The sequence below is a fragment of the Vipera ursinii genome, assembly GCF_947247035.1.
Source record: "Vipera ursinii genome assembly, chromosome: 4".
NCBI classification, from domain to species: domain Eukaryota; kingdom Metazoa; phylum Chordata; class Lepidosauria; order Squamata; family Viperidae; genus Vipera; species Vipera ursinii.
Window position 1 is genome coordinate 12,859,155 of NC_139514.1, and position 22,783 is coordinate 12,881,937.

The 22,783-nt window shown below is 40.2% G+C and overlaps 1 protein-coding gene across 2 annotated transcripts in view; it reads right to left on the reverse strand.

Annotated features, from left to right (window-relative positions):
• The window catches only part of SESN3 (sestrin 3), a 72,876-nt gene that overhangs the window by 35,669 nt on the left and 14,424 nt on the right, over positions 1–22,783 (reverse strand). The window contains exon 1 of one of the 2 annotated variants that reach the window (XM_083361952.1): positions 18,009–18,068. The exons of the other annotated variant lie outside the window; for it this stretch is intronic. Coding sequence (XP_083218078.1) covers positions 18,009–18,029 — 21 coding nt within the window. The 5' untranslated portion in view covers positions 18,030–18,068. Of the gene's footprint in view, positions 1–18,008; positions 18,069–22,783 lie in introns of those variants that run through there. 2 annotated transcript variants of the gene reach the window in all.

The following is a 22,783-nucleotide window of genomic DNA, read 5'->3' on the forward strand; positions in this document are numbered from 1 at the left end:
GCTGTAATAGAATGAACTTCTTTTGCTATGAAATGCTGCTGAAAACAAGTAACTTTGAAATCTAACTCAATTGTTAGCCCAAAGGGCTTTGTGTAATCTTAAGTAATAAACAAATTTATCATATGAGAAAACTCTGAAGGTTGGTATTGCAGTCAACATTTTTTTGGCACATTATGCATACTTAACTCCTACAAAACCTATTTCCGCCCTGATTTATTATCTAGCTTTCACTAGATATTCCAATGTAACTTTTTGCTTCATATAAATAATCTGAAAAGATCTGCTTTAAAAGTATTATGATCTACTTGTTTTTCTTGTGCTTGGTAAGTAGCTATGAATGTTGAATTATAATTCAACTTCTCTCTGCTTAAGAGATTTTCTTCAAGACTTTGGGATAATCGTAGCAATGATGTTTCTGTTAACTATGCAGGAAAGATTGTAATGTGTGGAGCATGTTGATCTCATAAAGAAGAACCATAAACAGCCTAGTAATCAGCATAATTTATCACTCTAGCCTCAGCCGAGCTTCAAGGAGATAAACTAACTTAGGCAGGATTTACAATCCTGAGCTCCTCCCATGTGCTTTAGGATATCTCATGTTTTTCAAGGGGCGTGATGTGGAGATGAACTGCACATCACAAAACGAAAGCAAGCTCCGAAACAGAGAAATAATCCTATTTATTGCAGAGTGAGACATCACAGAATTCTGGACTGGATGATTGCAGAATTTGGATGACAACACCAGTTTATGTTCTTCACCAACAAAGCTGTTGTTACAATAATTATATTACTTAATATGTAACTAATTAAAAATAAACAAAGCACACTCTTCCCATTTCTAGATTGTTTTGATATAGCTTGAATTTTGCCATCTTCCATGCTGGATCTGGAGAGTGGTGGTGCCTATAAGCATTAACATATATGTAGATTTGAAACTTAACATTAAGAAAACCAAGATCATGGCATCCGGCTCTCTCAATTCCTGGCAAATAGATGGGGAAGAAATGGACATAGTGACAGATTTTATTTTCCTGGGCTCCAAGATCACTGCAGATGGGGGTTGTAGCCAAGAAATTAAAAGACGCTTTGCTCCTGGGGAGGAAAGCCATGGCAAACCTAGACAGCACACTAAAAAGCAGAGACATCACCCTGCCAACAAAAGTGTGTATAGTCAAGGCTATGGTCTTCCCGGTTACAATGTATGGCAGTGAAAGTTGGACCATAAGAAAGGCTGAGCGCCAAAGAATTGAGGCCTTTGAACTATGGTGCTGGAGAAGACTCCTGTGAGTCCCTTGGACTGCAAGGCAATCAAACCGGTCAGTCCTAGAGGAGATTAACCCTGACTGCTCTTTAGAAGGCCAGATCCTGAAGTTGAAACTCAAATACTTTGGCCACCTAATGAGAAGGAAGGACTCACTGGAGAAGAGCCTAATGCTGAGAAAGATTGAGGGCAATAGAAGAAGGGGACGACATAGAATGAGGTGGCTGGATGGAGTCACTGAAGCAGTAGGCATGAGCTTAAAGGGACTCCAGAAGATGGTAGAGGACAGGAAGGCCTGGAGGAACGTTGTCCATTGGGTCGCGATGGGTCGGACACGACTTCGCAGCTAACAACAGATTTCTCCTTTGGGGTTCATTATGCTCAGAACTACTTGATTTACAATTTTTTAAAAATTCCTTTAATTAAAATAAAATAGGAAGCAAGCATGCTTGCCAAATTTCAGCCTGTAGCATCTTTCAAATTTTCATTCAGCTTTTTAATTTCTTCTCAGTTTTTGGGCTAAGATCAGGTATAATGTAATTCCTCATAGTCCCGTAAGCATTCTTACAAAAAAGAATGGTGGAAAACTATAGCTCAGTGTCTACCTAAGCAAAGGTAAGCTTGTAAATATAAAGAGTATCTAGGGAGGCTAAAGGAAGGTGTGGAGAGCATCCTCATCAGTCTTCTTTGCAGGAAATGGATATTCTGTTATGGGCCATGCCCACTGTGGCAGCCATTTTGTGAGAACATGGACAATATGCTTTGAAATTCCAAATGAATCAAGTCATCCTAAAAACTGGGGCCACTGATTTAAATATAGAAAAGTTCTTACTGTTGCAAAGGTCCAGAGGTGAAAGAACACAAACGTGTGTTTTCATCTACTGTTGCAAAGTCAGCCAGAGGTATAAGAACACCTTTGTCTTCATCTACTTTGATCTGCCTAGGCTATGGTTCACTTACAAGAAAAGTGAAACGTGTGTATGTGTACGTGTGTACCCACTTTTATTTGTGTTAACATTAGAGATATTATTGGTTAAAATACGGAATTCGGAAAAAATTAAGGGGATACAAATTAGAGATCAGGATTATAGATTGAGAGCATTCGCAGATGATCTGGTTGTTACAGTGACCCAGCCAGAGAACTCTGTTGTGGACCTGATGGAGATAATAACACAATATGGGAAGGTTTCTGGATTTAAAGTTAATATACAGAAAACCAAAATTCTGGCCAAAAATATGACAGTTTCGCAAAAGGCTCTCTTAGAAGGATTAACTGGATTTGAGATTGTTAAAAGGGTTAAATATTTGGGGGTGCTTTTGTCGCCCTCTAATACAAAGTTATATAAAAATAATTATGAAAAACTATGGGGGAAAATTCAAAAAGAATTGGAGAGTTGGGAAAAATTGCAATTGTCTTTGTTGGGACGGATCGCAGCAGTGAAAATGAATGTCCTGCCTAAATTTTTATTTTTATTTCAAATGATACCGATTCTTAAGAAAGATTCTAATTTGGAGGAATGGCAGCGAGGTATCAATAAATTTGTTTGGGCAGGGAAAAAGCCACGAGTTAAACTTAAGATTATGCAGGATACTCGTGAGAGAGGTGGTCTTAAAATGCCCAATTTTAAACTATATTATGAAGCTGCTGCATTAGTAGGAATAAGTGATTGGATTAATTTGACACAAGAGAGATTATTAAATCTTGAGGGCCACGATTTGTTGTTTGGCTGGCATGCATATTTGTTGTATGACAAGAAGGTAGACAATGTGTTTAGAGTGCATATTTTAAGACAGGCATTGTTGAGAGTTTGGAAGAAGTATAGACATAAGTTAGATTGCAAGATACCACTGTGGGCAATTCCAAAACACGCAATAGAAAATATACATGCTGGTTTCAAACATGATGTGACTACGTACAAGGAGATCCTAAGCTTGGAAAGAAATGTCTGGTGTTTGAAATCATATAGCCTCTTGCGAGAAGAGGAGGTTGTTCAAAACTGGTTTCAATATACTCAGTTACGGGCCAGGTGGAAAGAAGACCAGAAAAATGGTTTTACAATGACTGATGAACATTTGATAAAGCAAATTAGAAATCAGGGACCAGCACATATTAAACGGATATATCTTGCATTGATAGAGATTGATTCAGAAACAGAACTTGTTAAGGATTGTATGATAAAATGGGCCCAAAACATCCAGGAAGTTATCACAATGGACATGTGGGAAAAGATTTGGGTGAGGAACGTAAAATTTACACAAGCTCAAAATCTAAGAGAGAATTTTTACAAAATGTTTTATAGATGGCATTTAGATCCTAAAAAGCTTGCAAGTATGTATCCGAATTATCAGCCTAAATGTTGGAGGTGCGGGGATGAAGACGCAACATATTTTCACATATGGTGGACTTGTAAAAAGGTTAAGGCTTTTTGGATAAAAGTCTGGTGGAACATGCAGAAGATTTTTAAACAGAGGATAAAGTTTTGTCCGCAACTTTTTTTGTTGGGAATAATTACAGATGTTACAGTTGTGGACACCAAGTTGATGTTGAATTTAATTACGGCAGCAAGACTTTTGATAGGTCAGTATTGGAAGAAAGAGGAACTGCCGACCATAGAAGAGTGGACTTTAAAGGTTTCCGACCTGGCAGAGATGGCGAAGATTTCGGCCTATTTGAAAGATCACTCGCAAGAACGCTATATTATGGAATGGAGAAAATGGATTGAGTTTATCCAGAACAAGTATAGGGTTAAGAAGTTTCATGTAGCATTTGAATAAGTCTTCTTTCTTTTTTTTCTTTTTCTATTTTAGTTTCTTTATATATATTTAATATTACTAAGGTTTGTTTTATCCTATATAAGCTAGAGAGTGATGGATTTTAGAGTTTATAGTTGTTAGTATATGGTTGTTTATGATTGTTTTTTTTTTTATATATACCTTGTATTTAGCTCTGGGAAGTCGGGGGGGGGAGGGGGGAGAGGTAGGGGGGGAGGGAGAAGGGAGGGGGAGGGGGGATTTTTAAAGAAAAATTGTATGTTAAAACTTTTCAATCAAAAAAAAAACATTTGTTAAATTAAAATAACTTATTTTTGAAAGCATGACCTATATTTCATTTGCAACTCTCAAGATTAATCTGTAATTTCTTTCTCTTTTTTCAGTTTTAAAGTATTCAGTTAGGCACCCTGCAGGCTTTCATAAAATCCTTTTAGAATTAAACATACAACTAAATGATGGGCTATAGGATAGCATTCTTCCATTAACCTTTGTGAATTCAAGCATTTTGGAAAGTTGTTCTGCCAGTTCAAGTATACATTTGGCATAGCTTAATGGGTGTGGGAGACAATATTCTGTACAGCAGGGTGAATAGGGGAGAGGGGGGAAAAACTCAACAGAGAAATGAGTGCTTTATTTAAACATTGGACCAGAAACCTATCCTGTAACATAGACCAAATGTTTATTGATGTAAATTTTCAAAGGAATCAGTTTTTTTAAAAGCAAAAGTAGTCTATAAGGTATCCAACATTTCTACAAAATAGTGCATATAAATTTCCAAAAAAATATGTATTACTCTTTCTTAATTTCCAAATTTTGCTTATAGTCAGAATTTTGATTAATCTTAAAAGTAAAATCCTACACAGTGGTTCACATGGCTTTAAACCTAGCCAGCCTATCACTCTACAGTCTTTTCAAGACAGAGAAGAGACTAGAAGAAACATGGAAATATGTGTTTTAGTATTTAACTTGGCACTGATGCCAAATATTCATATATTCAATTTTTCATCAGCTGGACTGTCTTGAAATCAAAATAGTTCCTCTTACTATTGTAACAGTGATTCAAAACAATGTAATATATACTTTTAGGAAATAAAGTATTTTTTCTTGTAACATTAAAGAGGTTTTAAATAGATAATAGTTTTAAATACTTTTATTATTTTATTAATTCTTCACGTTAAATACAACGATATGCAGTAAACATTAACACTTGGGGACAAAGTTAAGCTTCTTTCTTAGAACCACACAGAATGTATTTTGTGGAAACCTAAACATATATTTGTAAACTATTTTCAAAAATTGAATACAATCTTTCTATTATTTTGTGGGGATCTTCAGTCCTTAAAAAAGAGGTAATTGTCTATTAAAAGGTGGAATTCATTTTTCAAATTTTCAATTACACCATTTCTTTATATCTGTTGGCTACTAACACATTTGGGATGATTTTTCTTAGTGAAAAGTGCTCCTGAATCCCTTTAGACAAGGGGTCCTCAACCCCTGGTCCATAGTCCAGCACCGGTCCACAGCATGCCAGAAACTGGGCCACCCAAACAAGCGAAGCCCCCTCTGTGGGATGCAGAGAGCATGCCAAACTATGCCCCCTCCATTTCATGGAAAAACCTCTCTCCTCGGAACCACTTCCTGGTGCCCCAAAGGGCTAATGTTTAGCATATTCATACACTATATTTTTCATTTAGCTGGATTCTCTTGGAAGCAAAACAGTTCCTCTTATAATGAAAATGATTCAAATATTCAGGTATATTATTTGTAGTATATGGCATTTTTATCTTTTTCATACTAAACTGATGGATGTTGGGATGTTTACTTTGGAACAATTAGTAGAATGAAATGCTTTTTAAAATCACATGTTACTCTAAGGGGCAAACAGTACGGCATACGTGTAGTCACATCCACCGACATACTGATTTGGAACTACAGTATTGCATTTTTATTTCTGGAAGCACCTAAATCTACTAAAAGAGACAACAAATCCTAGAACAGACCTCTCCAAACTTATTCTATAAAATGTTGATGGCGACAGATTTTACATACAGAGATTTTAATTTCCAAATGAAATAATCAGAGATTCCTATTTTCTGCTTTTGATTAAGTGGTGGAAAGATGTTTTGGGAATCAAAAAGTTCAGTAAATCTCCAATTATTTTTATTTCACAAAAAGCAGTACTTTATATTTACTGAATTCCATTTGTGTTTATGCAAAAAGTCATACATAATTAAATTGTTATAGACGCCATGAGATGAATGCTTTATTTAAAAAAATGTTTGTGTGCAGCAGCATACATCGGCTAGTTTTCAACTTGTGTCTGTATTGGAGTGTGCCCATTATGGTCATAAATCGTGATAGTTGTAAAGTGGGTCACCTACCCAGTTTTCTTTTTTGAAGTGGTTAAGTGACTCACAGTAGTCATTAAGCAAACTCATTGTTTGCTATGGGGCATTTTTGCCAAAAAGTGGAAGGCCAGTTTTCGGTAAAAACATCATAAATCACAGTCATGTGACTGTGGAACACTGCAAATGGCCAGTAAATGCAGGACATTTTCTAAATGCCCAAATACAATCATGTGACCATGGAGGGGGCAGCCTTTGAAACTTCGGAATTGGGTTGTAAGTATCTTTTGGGTTTCCCATCGTAACTTTGAATGGTGACTAAGCAACTGGTTGTAAGTAGATGGTAAGAGCACAGGCAAATAATTCCTAATCTGTAAGTAAGCATGTGTACATTGGAAAGGCCTGGAATCTCAGAGGGTTATCTATAAACCAGTTATACAATTCAAGACTTCATATTGGTAGATTAGAGGGGGGAAAAAGGCCAGCAGTATATGAAGAGTTAATATTGACCAAGGAGGAAAATGTATTTACGGTAGTTAACCTTGCCCATAACAAAACTCCAGTTCAGCAGTAGAACCAAAGGCAACAGTGCAAAGCCATTTCCTGCCTCTGGCAGATAATAAAGTAATTCTAATAACGAAACTCCATGTAATCTTTTTTTGTTTTTACATTAACCAGAGCAGGAAATAGGACAGGCACTTCAAGACTACGTAGGAGAGTCAGGCCACTCCACGTTCAATCATTTCCACAGTGTGGGTCCTGACTGCCACAGACGGGTGCCACGCAAAGCTTCGTGAAGCTGACTAGAGGGCCACCAACCTGGGAGGATTATTTTTATATGGATCAGAGTTCACAAATTGTTCTTGCCATATGTTCCAGGAAACTGAACAGACGTCTCAATATCATACCACATCTTATCTCTCTGAAGGCCATTAAAAAAATGTAAAACATGCCTAGTACTGAACAGCAGACGATCCAATAGCTCTTTCAATATGAGCTATTGCTATGAACTCATTGGATAATATATAAAGTTCTCCTGGTTAGGGTTCATTACATTTCTCTCTAGGTACTTTTTAACTTGCATCTACTGGGAACCAAGTAAACAAAATAGGAGAATTGGTTCTGGGTGAGTGTGCTCTTTTTCTTTTTTTAAGCGCTAATCAGCTGGGCATGATCAACAGATGAAACAAAATGAAAAAATTACCATGGATTTCTGTCTGCACGGGTATAAATACATAGAAATACTATGTTTAATATATCTCCACATTTCTTTAAAAGAAAATTTCTTTGTGTGTAGAAACTAGAACAACATGGAGACTGGACAAGGATGATATACTTTAAACAAAAAAATTTCATTTTTCTAACTCAGGCTAACTGTGCAAATAGGTACAAGATATGCATACCACAAAATGAATAGTAGTTGAGACAAATTAACTGGGTATACTGTACTTTCCTATTTTTATTTTTTATTTTAAAAAAAAACACTAGTTGATTGTGATGAGGAGTGACAAAGACCAGAATTTGTGTTCTCTTTCGCCCACTCTCTCTCCCTTCCCTTTCCTCTCTTTATAATGAACTGAAACTCCACACATGACCTCTGGATATGTATTTCTTAAATTAGTCCAAAAAATGCTTCCAGAATTTAAACTGACAAACACAACAGAATATTAAACATCGTATCTTTCAATACATCTCAGCCTATTTCCAGAACTATCGAACAGTGCTGGTGATGTTTTGTGAAAAGTGCATCCAGTTTTGGTTGCCACAATGTAAAAATGATGTTGAGACTCTGGAAAGAGTGCAGAGAAGGGCAACAAAGATGATTAGGGGACTGGAGGCTAAAACATATAGGGAACGGTTGCTGGAATTGGGTATGTCTAGTTTAATGAAGAGAAGGACGAGGGGGGAACATGATAGCAGTCTTCCAATATCTCAGGGGCTGCCCCAAAGAAGAGGGAGTCAAGCTATTCTCCAAAGCACCTGAAGGCAGGACAAGAAGCGACGGATGGAAACTAATCAAGGAGAGAAGCAACCTAGGACTAAGGACAAATTTCCTGACAGAACAATTAATCAGTGGAACGATTTGCCTTCAGTACTTGTGGATGCTCCAACACTGGAAATTTTAAAGAAGAGATTGGACAACCTTTTGTCTGAAATGGTAGGGGGTTGGGCTAGAAGACCTCTAAGGTCCCTTCCAACTCTGTTCTGTGTTCTACCGACATTATACCTCACCATATGCTGTGCTATCACCAAGCCATCTTTGTAAGGCTCAGTAAGTAACCTGGGAGCAGTTATAGACAAAGGATGAATTCTTAAGGCTTTTTTGCACCACTTCTAAGAATTTATTCTATAGTGCTGATTGGGGAATGTATGCATCTCTCTCTCCAGCTGAGAATCCTCGGCATACATTCACAAAAGTTGAAATTGGTAGAAAACTAGGATTCTTTAGGAGAAGTCAAGTTTAGAAGACTAACTGAAGTTCATGGTTTTGACAAACCTTTGAGAACACTAGCCTGCTGTTCCACTTCCACCTCCACCCACCCCCCTGCCCTCCCCCCCAGCTCCAAATTGAAAGGAATCCTAGGATACTTCACTCATTAAACAATTCTCTATTTCACAGATTAAGAAATCAGCTTTGCATCTTGGCACAAATGCTGCAACATAAACCTTGACATGAATCACATTTAAGAGTTTCTAAAGCAAATATCAGTGCCCCACAGAATAGTTCAATAAATCTTGAATGCCACAGGTGGATTTCCTGGAAAGTAATTTTAGACCTTCCAAAAAAACATATACATTATAAGCAATTAAGACTGTTTCCCCTAATATACAAAATCTATTTCATTTCAACAAGAAAAAGCTTGATTAAACTGCCATAGGAAGAACTTAACTTCATGTTTGTTATACGTTAATTCTGCAAGCAGGGATGGGTTTCCCTTTGGTCAGCACAGTTGCTGAGGCTGCATGGTTGACTCATGGTTCTTTTCTCTGTGAATTTCAGAAGAATAGGATAAAGCAAAAAGGTACAACTTTCCTTTCAAGTCTTCTTTTTCAAACTGTAGTTTGTAGTTTTCCACTTGTATAAACTTTAAAACAAAAAAAAATGAATAGAGGTGCATGGAACTAAATCATTGCCATCGAGTTGATCCTAAGGCTTTTCTCATAAACAAGTTTAATAAAGAATAAAACTATAGTAAGCTTATTTATTAAAGCTTTCTAATTTGAAGAATTTAAATGCATTAAGTTAATGCGATTTATTTTCCAGAAAACACGGGTTGTTTTCAGCTGAAACTTCTACCATGCAATCATCCTGCTTCGTTAATTGCATTTTTTTTAAAAAAAAATTGGTTTGAGTGGGTGGCCCTTTGTCTCAAAGCATTTCTGCTTAAGATGGAGAAATAATTAACACATTGCTTCCTTTTGGTGAAGAAAACTGAGCCAACATGGACTCCACTTTAACCTTTCATTTTTTAGGTGTGCAGATAACAATGTAGAGCAAAAGTACTCACATAGAAGTGGCACCATATTTTAAGAATGGCATTGATCCACTTGCCTTGGCTGATGTAGGAGGAATCTAGAAAAGTTGTGCAAATTTAGCCTGCAGGCAAGATACAATGTAAATCTTTATATATCTAAATATACTGTAAGGAAGAAGACAGTTTGTTCTTTTTTCTGATCCAGAGGCAGGACAGAACTGATTGCAAGAAAGCAGCATTCAATTAAACCTTGGGAGAAAAAGCCTCATAATACATCATGGAGATTGATGGGGTTTCTTTCAAGGAAGGTATTTAAATAGAGACCCATTAGCCAAGTACTGCAACCTGAACTGCAAATCCTGCATTGAGTTAAGTAGACTGGAACAAGATCCCTTCCAAAACCATCTTTCATCATGCATTTATGAAGATAAACATAACTATGCTACCATTATCAAAAACTTTTCAGTTTGCTGCATCTCCCTATGGACTGGGAATTTGTTGACAAACTCAGGAGTCCCTCCGTGTGATATATGAAATGATTCTTACAAAGCTGAAAACAGAAATTGATAAGTTTATTCTGCAAAAATGCCCTCTGTGTTCTAATCGTAATCTTTGTTTATCCATTTCTTTTCATCAAAAGGACACTTGATATCTAAGATGCTTTAAGATAGCCTTTTACTTCCCAGCCGATATCCAAGTAAGAACATGTGTTCCAGTCACATCTAAAAACTGCCTGCTGACCACTATTCCTCTGCTCAAGAAAAGACAACTTCCCATAGCTGCAGTTCAAAGCCAACTTCTAATGAGCAGATAAATACAGTGACATGTTCTACTACTGAGCAGGGGGTTAGACTAGATGACCTCCAAGATCCCTTCCAATTTTTATTTTTATTATTAATTATTATTATCATTATCATTATCATGTTGTTGTTGTTGTTGTTGTTCGCACAGTCAGCCAGATGTTCAGACTAGATTTGGCATTTTTGTCTACCTATCAAGGCCTTACCAAGGACCTGGGATAGGTAGATGTGGATGTTTGATGGTATTACAGATATCGTCGCAGGATGGAAGCAGTTCCTAGTAAGGCCGCCTTTTGCAATTGACTAATGGCGAATTTGTCAGTGCCAATGGTGTTCAAGTGGTGCTCCAGTTGTTTTGGGATTGCACCCAAGGCGCCTATTACTATTGGTACTACTCTTGCTTGCCTTTGCCACAGTCTTTCTATTTCTATTTGTAGGTCTTTGTATTTTGTTATCTTCTCCAGTTCTTTCTCATCTATTCTGCTGTCTCCAGACACTGTCACATCCACTATCCAGACTTTTTTGTCTTTATTATTGATAATTTCCCACCACCACCACCACCACCACCACCACCACTACTACTACTACTACTACTACTACTACTACTACTACTACTGCTATTACTGTCTACCATAACTTAATGGCAATGGATATGCAAGCTGTACTGCTTGCCTTTTATAAAACTTTCAACAGCTGGAGCCATGAAACAGGCAGGTTTTCTATCATTATATTATTATTTGGACTTGCCCCCCACCCGCCAACCACATGAATGGAAATATCCTTCCATTGTGCCCTAAAGAACATGCAAAAATGTATTTCTCATTCAAAAGAAGGAAGCTAGTTTTAGGTTTCCCCTCACAGTATTAGGAGGAAAGGAAACTTTAAGCGAACAGATTGAATATAGAAAGTACAAGGGAGATATTCAAAGTATTCAAATCCACCAAAAGTCCCAAGAGTTTTGCTGCTGAATATATCTGAAATGGCCTGGATTTAAATATTAAAATAAAAATTTAAGAGCTTTTGGGTAAAAATACGTGCCCTACCTGAAAATTTTAGAACAATCTGCATCAGACAGAAGCCAAAGAAACAAAAGTCTCACAGTGGTAAAATTATCTTTAAAAGCTGTATTCTCATAATGAAGAGTAGGGACAGAATTCCATATTAATTGCTGCAGATGGCTTTCATTTTACTCAGAGAGCTCTTGAGCTCTGTTTGGCATCTTCTGCTGAAACTGATAGGAATTAAGAAGTAACTATCCAAATATTCCATTTTACAGAATTAAGATGTAATTTAGCTACACTGTTTTAAACCTTGGCGTTTTGCCTCTCTTCTTTAGCTAGACAATCCTTATACAATATATATTATTCCAACCTTTTATCCCATACCACAGATGAACCCCCCCCTCAAAAAAAATACTCTGAGTGTATATGATATTGTATAATTTTTTAAATCACAGCGCAGAATAACTTCTGACAATCTGGCCCAGAATACATTTATTTTAAAAAGGCACCATTTTAAGAAGAAAATATTTTAATAGTAAGTTTCTTTTTTCCCAAAATGGATCAATGATATATATATATATATTTAAAAATAAGTTAGTTAGGAAAAATGCTTAGCATACACTCTGGAGAGCCAGGATGGTATGGCAATTGTGGTGTCAGGCTAGAAACTGGAAGAGCCAATATCAGTCATGGAAGCTCACTGGTTTAGTGGGCCAGTCATTCTCTCTCAGATCAACCCACTGCACAGGGTGGTTATTATGGCCTTGGGATGGGCACACAGAAGAGGGAATGCTATTTAGATCACCCAGAATGCCCGAAGTAAAGGTTGGATCTGTTCTATTTTACTGGGTTTTTAGCTCACTCTATAGTGGTGGTTGTCCATCTGTGTATTTCTTTACATAATTTGATTTAGTTCAAACAAGTAATTTAATATATGCATCCCTAAATGCCCAAAATTTGAACTGCGTGACTTCATCTCTTGAACACCGATATAAACTTAATTTCACAGCTAAATAAGGATATTCTAAAGTTGTAACGTTTTTTTTCTGAAAAACAAATCAGTGTTCTTTAAGCAAGCTTTACTTACAACCACAATTGAGCCTCACATTTCTGTTGTTAAGTGAAATGGTTGTTAAATGACTTTTGCCTCGTTTTACAACTTTTGTTGCCACTGAAGTTAAGTTAGTAGCATGGTTGTTAAGTGAATCGGGTTCCCCCATTGACTTTGCTTGTCAGAAGGTGATCACGTGATCCCAGGACACTGCAACTGTCATAAATATGAGTCAGTTGCTAAGTGTCTCAATTTGGATCATGTGGGATGCTGCAATGATCATAAGTGTGAAAAACAGTCGTCAGTCACAATTTTCAATCCTGCTGTAACTTCGAACGGTCACTAAACGAACTGGCGTAAGTTGAGGACTCTCTGTATTTATACTCAATGCACAGATTGCGGGGATCTAGGATGTTACCATTTTCTGCTTTTCTCTTGTAGGTCACATTTATAATTTGTAGCGGTGCTCTGTCTATTAGTTTCCAACATGTTAATTATGTTTACACTAAAGCAGGGGTCCTCAACCCCCGGTCCACGGACCGGCACCGGTCCATGGCATGCCAGAAACTGAGTTGCGCAAACAAGCAAAGCCCCACCCGCAGGATGCCAGCAGCAGGTGAAACCACGCCCCTTCCAGTACGCGGAAAAACCTCTCTCCACAGAAGTGGTCCCTGGTGCCCCAAAAGGTTCTGGGCCTCTGTACTAAAGGATACAATGTGAAAGTCATAGACGTATCAAGTAAAAAGTAACCTCTTTTCTCAGTGTTGGAACTTCAATGAGAAGCGATGGTACAAATTCATCACCAGTTAGGACCATCTTGCAATTCAAGGTGTGCAAAAAAATAATAATACTGTACTTCATAAGCCTGAAATTCAAGAACTAGATTCTCCCCAATTCCCGAGAAGCGAACTTGAGTTCTATTTTTGTCAGAAAAGAAGAATGAATAAACAGTGACAATTTTCCCAAAGGGCAGGCAGGCAGGCAGGCAGTCGGGAACATTTCATAATCAGTGGACTATTTTTGAAAAAAAAATATTTTGCAAGTGACCTGCTCATCGCCCTATCCCACAGATCTGCCTTCAGTGCTCCCCACACAATGTTCAACAGACCTATTATTAGGGACTCTCCTGGTTTGAAACATTTTTCACTTTGAAGTGTTGAGGTCCAGCAACCTTTACAGGGCAGAGCAGAAAGCTGAAATCTCATCATCAGATGTTAACTCTTGAATAGTCAACTCGGGAGAAGCATCCAAGACTCATTTACAGACTTTCCCTTTATAGATTTTCCCACATTTATATTTGAATGGCAGTAATTATTTCTAAACCTGCATGGTTTTTCTCCACGTTATCCCCACCCCTAGCCCCATCTAGATTCCCGTGCAAAAGTTCTAAAATTTGGTGATGTGCTAAATAGCCATCTGACTTCAGGAAGTTCCAGTTTCTCAGGAGATAAAGTAAGAAACATGGGGAGAAGATGCAACTTTCTTCAAGTAATATAATGAGAGCAATGAAAGGAAGAATTATGATTGAGCTGTGAAACAAGTACATGAGAGCTCTCTGTGTGTGTGTGTGTATTTGTGTGTGTGTAAACACGCAAAAAAGACAACAACTGCACCTAAACTCACACACAGCGCTGGCTTTAAAGGTGCCTAAATCTAGACAGGAGGGACGCGGTGGCTCAGTGGGTTAGGAGGCTGAGCTTGTCGATCAGAAGGTCGGCAGTTTGGCGGGTCGAATCCCGAGCACCTCTTACTCGTCCCAGCTTCTGCCAACCTAGCAGTTCGAAAGCACATAAAAATGCAAGTAGAAAAATAGGGACCACTACAGTGGGAAGGTAACAGCGTTCCGTGCGCCTTTGGCGTCTAGTCATTGCCGGCTACATGACCACGGAAGACGTCCTCGGACAAGCGCTGGCTCTTTGGCTTTGAAACGGAGATGAGCACCGGCCCCTAGAGTCGGAAATGACTAGCACACATGTGCGGGGGAAACTTTACCTTTTAAAATCTAGACAGTGACAGACCTTTGAGGCCAAGGAACACTCAAGAATTGGTGATGCCAGCTTTGAGAAGTAGGAAGAGAGGAACAACAGTGTCAGAGAAGAAAAAAAAGAATACACAGAATACATTTTTTTAAATGAAACAATGAGAATCAAAGTGCAGGTGAAGACTAGGTGGCAATGCCCTGGCCTAGATCTCACCTAGAGATGACTAGAAGGAAACGTCTTATTTCTGCAAGGGTGTTCTAGTCCCCACTATTGGAGCAGACACAATTTGTTTGAGATCAGAGTTTTAAAACCACAGACAGATTACTTGGAGAGAAGCCAGCCTTTCACCCTGAAGCTTTAAAGACCAAATTCTATGCCCTGCCTTCAGACAAAAAGATAATTAGCAGCAAAGGAAGCACTTAATCCAGCTGCTATACTCTGAACCAGCTTCAGGTACAGAATCTACTTCAAGGGCATGAGTGTGTTTTTGGCAAAGTTTTTGCCCCCCCCCAAATGTTATAATCCCTAGAACAAAAGAACAACAATTGTCTGTACCTGTTTTTCTCCTTCAAGGCTGAAGAGAAGGGTTCCCCCCCACCCTTCTGTCATTCTTACTTTCTAGTTGTTCTGAGTTTGTTAACTCACCCAATGTTATGTTTATTTACGTATTAAAGAAATTTATATGGCTGCCAGTCTCACTCATGGTGATTCCAGGCAGCTTACAAAAACAAAAGCCCAAATACAAAATCCAATACACCCGTCACCCCGGCAACAACATTCAAATAGTTATAGAGAAGGACTTCCGAAGGACTTTGTTGCAAGAGTCTCAATTACTTTGAGACTCACACAGACCTTGCCGTGCTACTTTAGGTAGGCTTCGACTTACAATACTTCATTTAGTGACCATTCAAATTGACAACAGCATCCCCATGGTCACGTGATTTACATTCGGATACTTGACAACTGGGTTCATACTTATGACAGTTGCTGTGTCCCAGGGTCACGTGATCATCTTTTTGCAACCTTCTGACAAGCAAAATCAACGGGGAATCCGGCTTCATTTAAACAAAAGTGTTACTAATTCGACAGCTGCAGTGATTCACTTAATGACTGTGGCAAGAAAAGTTGTAAAATGGAGTAAAACTCACTTAACAAATGTCTCCCTTAGCAACATAAATTCTGGGCTCAATTGTGGCCGTAAGTCGAAGACTACCTGTACTCCAGAAGCCAAAAATCCGGTTGTACATTATACGTGGATGCTATAATGCTTCAAACTCTGCCTCTTTATCTAGTTTGTGCCAGCCTCAGTCATCTGGGTTTTGTTCAGATTCTGTGAGTTGGTCATAAGTGTACGGTATATCATCAAAGTCTGGGCAATGGGAGATACAGCTACAGTCCTGGCTCCCAGCATAGCTGCTTCATGGGACTGTGGTCTGTTCTATATTCTCCTGGGTCTATGACCCTTCCTCCATGTCACTAAAAATAAGTTGTGCTCAGTGGCGTAGCGTGGGTTGTCAGCACCCGGGGCAAGGCAACCGGAAGCGGAAATAGAGGGGCGGGCGGGCGGTGACGTCACGGCACTGCTGAAAAGACACGCCCCGCAGCGGCGTAGACTTTCCAAGAAGAGTCGCGCGCATGCGGGATGCTTCCGGGTCCCTCTTGAGGGCGGCTGGGCAGGGCTCCGACCTGCAAGAGCCGCTGCATTCAAGCTCGCACGTGAGCCCCGCTAAATAAAGCCACGCATGCGCACGAAGCTAGGCGGGCTGGCCAGCGGGTCCGTCTTCGCTCGGCCAAACCTGCCAGGGCGCCTGCGGGGCACTTGCGGCTGGCCTGAGCCTGGGCGGAGAGTTGGCCGCTTCTATTTATTTTATTCAGTTTATGTGGCCGCCCATCTCACCTGCCGGACTCATTTCGCTTTGCAAGAAAGAGCAGCTCGAGAGCGGAGCCAAGCCAACTCTGTGCAGCCCTTGGGGCTCCCTGAGCAGCTCAGTGCGAGCGCGCCCCCTCCAGATGTTGCGCCCGGTGCGCCCGGCCCCCCCTGCACCCCCCACGCTACGCCACTGGTTGTGCTGTTGGCTTGTAAATCCTAGGGATAGTTAACTATTTCACGATCTCTTTGGGTAGGAGAAAGGGATTGTTCAGCAGCAACGGAATAGAATAACAGAGTTGGAGGAGGCCTTTAGTGTGGAGGGTGCCGTGGGCTTGGCTGGTTCCATCCCTTCCTTCTGGAGGATCTCTGTGAAATAATCTGGAAAGAACACTCTTGAAATCCATGTTACAATCTGAAGAGAATACAGTCCTTGCAATCCTTTAAGATAGGGCTTTTCAACCTTTTCACCCATTGTACCACTTTTAGGATATGGCAACATCCGAGTACCACCAGTCGCCTAGCAAGGTGTCAAAAACTTGATGACCAAAAAAAAAAAAGGAAAAAAGTGATGAAGTACAGGTAGTCCTCGACTTACAACAGTTCGCTCAGTGACTGTTCAGAGTTCAATGGCACTGAAAAAAGTGCCCCCCAATCCACAGCCGAGCAAGACACCTGCCTGCCCGCCTGCCCGGCGGTGCTCTTCCTCCTCTCCGAGGTTATCATTGTTGAGGATTGGCATGGGGGTGGGGGGGTGTTTGTTTTTTTATTTCCCCCATCTTCTGGGTGGTTGCCGCAGGTTTTGGTCACTTCACATGACCCTGGGACACTGTGACCGTCATAAATATGAATCAGTTGCCAAGCATCTGTATGTAAATCACAAGACCCTGGAGATGCTGCAACATTCCAGCTGATCGGTGCTTCTTTTGGGCTCAGCAGAAGTGCCAGGACCAGCACCGAGCTTCAGCTAGAGCCTGGCGCTGATCCTGGCGCTTCCGCTAAGCCCTGACAGCCCTGCAGCTCCAGCCATCTCTCGCTCAGGCTTGTGCGGTGCTGCCACCGGTTCAGCTCATTCCCCTCCCCGGCTACCACTTTGCTAGGATGGTTGCGTACCACCTGCCAGGTGCCAATGTACCACAGGTGGTACCCGTACCACTGGTTGAAAAGCCCTGCTTTAAGAGACACAGAATAGGGTTGCTGGGCCTGGTTCTAGGCTCAACATCTTTGCTGACTTATCACACAACAAGGGGAATAAGGCTGCTAGTGAAGACCACCTGAAAACCTCAATTAGTCCAGAGTGCAGAGCCACGATTTTCAGCTGATATAAATCGGACTGTGCACATGACAGCAGCACACTGAACCGTGTACTGTCCACCTTGTTTTTCATGAACTAGAAAGAAAATGAAGAATAGGATTATGGAAATAAGGGCAGCAGATTTCCCTCTCTTCCTACCTGATGGCCTCCATTGTTCATGAGCTGGTTTCAGGATTTACATGTTAGTCAGCTCTGCAGGTTGCATCACTCGGGAGAGGCAGGTAAAGGTAAGTGACTTGAAACACAAAAGTTCTTTGTAGATAAATTTAGACTTCGATGAACATCTCCCTCCTCCATTATATGCTATCTCCCTCTGTTATGCTCTCAACGAAGTAGATGGAGATAAGACTTGCTAATCCACAGAATCGCTGGGTGCCATACTGTAATTTCCAGCTTCAAAACTACCCTGGTTTTATAGAGGGCTGCTGCCAATATTCTGACTAGCATACACTTTGCTGGCTGCTTCAGAGCCGGTGCTGCCCAGTGACTAATACGTCATGGAAGGATGGATTCCAAATGGTGTTCCCAGGGTCTGCAGGCCTTGTTGCCAGTGCTTTTCACCACTTTTGCTTGTCCGGCCTCAGCTGACTCCAATTTTATTTCCTCCCTGTAGTCCTTTATAGATCCCGTAAACCAGGGGTGTCAAACTCAATTTCATTGAGGGCCGCATCAGCATTGCGGTGGCCCTCAGGGGGCCGGGTGGGTGTGGCCTGGGTGGGTGTGGCCTACTGGGTGGGTGTGGCCTACTGGGTGGGTGTGGCCTACTGGGTGGGCATGGCTAGAGTGCGTATGGCCTACTGGGTGGGCGTGGCCAGCTCTACATCGTTCGCATCAAGGGTGCCTATGGGGGCCTGGGCAGGAGTGGGACAGATCTGGGGGTCTCTGGGCAGAAGGAGGGTCTCTGGGCCAGGGCCAAGGCAGTGGGGGCCGTTCCCTCACTGTTTCCAGGATGGCTTCGTGGGCCGCATGAAACCACTTCACGGGCCGGATCCGGCCCCCTGGCCTTGTGTTTGACATGTCTGCCGTAAACCATGGGTCTTCAAACTTGGCCTTTTTATGACTTGTGGACTTCAACTCCCAGAATCCCTCAGCCAGGCACGTGTGCCTGGCTGAGGAATTCTGGGAGTTGAAGTCCACAAGTCATAAAAGGGCCAAGTTTGAAGACCCCTGCCATAAAGACATACTTCTGCTTCTCAACAGACTGAAAGTCAACATATCAGAAGCACTTCTTAAACACCAAGCTATTTCTTTTTATAGCACAGCATTATTATTAATGACGGACCTAGAGTGCCTTTTAAAGCAGGACAAGGGCAGGTTCTAGGACCAACCTAGTCAGCAGAAGCCACAAGTAGATGGTATTACTGTTGGAGAACCCCCGTTCAATCCAAATTCGTGAGCTAATGTCTCTATGGTTAGCAATGCTGGTTTGTTGCTGAATTGCACTTCATTAACTCACTTCCTCCCGACTAATGATAGACACCACTGTTGAGAAAGCAGCCTAATTCAATGAGCAGACAGACAAGGAAGCAGACATTTCATACCATGCATTCAAAACAACTACCCGGCGTGTGTTGCTTTGCCCATAATGCATGCATTGTAATGTGCATGATTGCATATTGTACTGCACCATTTGTCTAAATAGGCAGCAAACCAAAAGTGAGTGAATGACATCAAAGTACCAGGAGGACTAAGGTGCCTGGCTTGGCCAACACTTCTTGAACAATTCTATTTTTCTTGAGCAGAATTAGAATAGAATAGAGATGGAAGGGACCTTGGAGGTCTTCTAGTCCAACCCCCCGCTCAAGCAGGAGAATGTACACCATCTCAGACAAGTGACTGTCCAGTCTCTTCTTAAAAACCTCCACTGATGGAGCTCCCACGATTTCTGAAAGCAAGCTGTTCCACTGGTTAATTGTCCTCACTGTTAGGAAGTTTCTCCTTAATTCCAGGTTGCTTCTCTCTTTGGTCAGTTTCCAACCATTGTTTCTTGTCTTGCCCTCTGGTGCTTTGGAGAATAATTTGACCCCCTTTTCTTTGTGGCAGCCTCTCAAATACTGGAATACTGCTATCAAGTCACCCCTATTTCTTCTTTTCTTTAGACTAGTCACTAGCCAAACCCAAGTCCTGCAGCCGTTCTTCATATGTTTTAGTCTCTAGGCCTTGGATCATCTTAGTTGCTCTTCTCTGAACTTTTTCCAAGGTCCCAATATCTTTTTTTTGCAGCACGTTGAGCAAAATTGGCTGCAGTATTTCAGTTGTGGTCTTACTAGGGTTTTATAAAGTGGTACTAATACTTTGCGTGATCTTGATTCTATGTCTCTGTTTATGCAACCCAGGATTGTATTAGCTTTTTTGGCTGCTGCTGCACGTTGTTGGCTCATAGTCAAGTGATCGTCCACTATGAATGAAGATGCTTGCCTGTTACTAGGCTATCTGTGTATATGGGGATTTTTTTATATCCAATGGGACCAAGATGCCATGTTGCTTGTCTCCTCGAGCACCAGAAATTGTAACTTTGATCCTCAGTAGACTGTGTGGAAAAAGGCTTCCTTCATCTTACTTCAGGCATTTTTTTTTCATGTTCATATGCATGACAGTTCTTGCTTTGATTTACACACACACACACACACACACACACACACACACACACTCCTTTTTTCCTCTTATTTCTCAATATTTATACATGTGAATGCTAAAAATACATGTAAACAATGCATGCTTCTTCTAAGCAATGTGTCTCCAGGAATATCACTGAATTCCCAATAGTTTTCAGGGATATTAAGAATAAACATCTGGCTTGAAAGATCTGGGATAGGTAAGACATAAAAGAGCAAAGCAGCACTCATCTCCATGGAAACACAAAACAATTATACAAACAACACAATTAAAGCAGACAGTTTTCAATCTTTTGGTAGAATGGGTTGAATTAAGACATTACATCTGTGATTTCAAGACAGCAATTTACAGAATAATTAGGAGACTAGCAAGGGCTCCCAAGTTATTCTGCTAGAATGTACAAAGAATAACGAGTCTGCTTTAATCTGAAATTACTATTATTTGTCCTGGACTTTTGGAAGGAGTTTAGAATAATAAACCTGAGGTTTGGGGACACCAAATCCTAAGTAAAACACTTTATTTCATCCAGCATTGCACACTTGGATGAATATTCATATGTTAATCTCAGAGTTCAGTAAGAATTGCCTGTGCTTATTTAAATCAATGCTGAAGAGCTGATTCACTATTATCACAAAGTCAGGACAATGAGCCAAGCTGGGTTCAGAGATGGCATTAAGTCATAGTTTGATTAACCATAAAACAAAAAAGATCTTGGTTTCCATAGCACACTAAGCTAAAGCCAGATAACCACATGATGTGCAAAACCACTCTCCGAATGAATAGTCTGAATTGCAATACTTTTAAATTGCTGGGCATTTAGTTATACTGTGGAATGGCAATGCAGAATTCTTCCCTCCCCACCACAACCTGCTGTGTGGCCCTTTAGATTGTATTTATAATTTATTTTTATGAATGCAATTAGTGATCTCTTAAACTGCACCTAGCAAAGATTCAGGCATAAGCAGTTGTAGGTATTATACTTTAAAACACTAGACAATTGGAATGCCCGATAGATCTAGAAGATGGTATGCATTACAGGTAGTCCTCAACGTACGACCACAATTGAGCCCAACATTTCTGTTGCTAAGTGAAACATTTGTTGTTTTGCCCCGCTTTACGACCTTTCTTACCACAGTTGTTAAATGAAACACTGCAGTTAAGTTAGTTTCATGGTTGTTAAATGAATCTGGCTTCTGCATTGACTTTGCTGGTCAGAAGGTTGCAAGAGGTGATCGCATGACCCCGGGGACATTGAAGCCGTCATGAGTCAGTTGACAAGCACCTGAGTTTTGTTCACGTGACCATGGGGATGCTGCAATGGCCATTAAGTGTGAAAAATCATCATAACTCGCTTCTTTCAGCTCTATTGCAACTTTGAATGGTCACTAAATGAACTGTTGTAAGTCGAGGACTACCTGTATTCAGCTCAGCCAGAACGCAAGGTGAAGGATGTTGTGTACTTTTATATGTTTGCCCTGTTCACCGCCCTGAGTCCTTCGGGAGAAGGGCGGTATACAAATAAAATTATTATTATTATTATTATTATTATTATTATTATTATTATTATTATTATTATTATTATTATTATTATTATTATTATTATTATATTATTATTATTATTATTATTATTATTATTATTATTATATTATATTATTATTATTATTATTATTATTATTATTATTATTATTATTATTATTATTATTATTATTATTATTATTTCAGTATTAGGAAGGTCAGAAGAGTTTTCCAAAACCTCTGCTTGACTTCCCAGTTTTACAAGCAAGAAAAGGGAAGACAGGAGAAACGACTTTGAACTGTGGTTTGCGCTCAAGCCTGGCAGCCTTCCAGACAAAGTATGCTGACCCACCCATTCAGAGCCAGATTTTCAGCTCAGCAAGTAGAATAACAGCGTCCCTTTCCTTCTTTACTCTTATCCCCAGTGGGAATGAGAAGCAGAAGTTGGAGTCCAATCCCTCTCCCCACCCCCACCCCCAGCTTGTTTGGATAAAGAAAGACTGACTGTGCCTGGCAACTTGAAAGACATATGTTTTGTATCAAAACAAAATGGCACATTTCAAAATGGCCACCATTCTTTAAAAAAAAAGGGGGGGGGGTTAGACAGTCTTAAATTACATGATGGGGTATATTCTAAATTCACGCAGTAATAAAGAGCCAAATGGAGCTCCCTGCTAACAACTAGTGTTCCTTGTGCTAATAGTTTAAACGATCCCTACTTTCACCTTCCAAGCGATTTCTTAAGGATGCAGCCACACTTGTGCTGGCTTATTTTCATATAA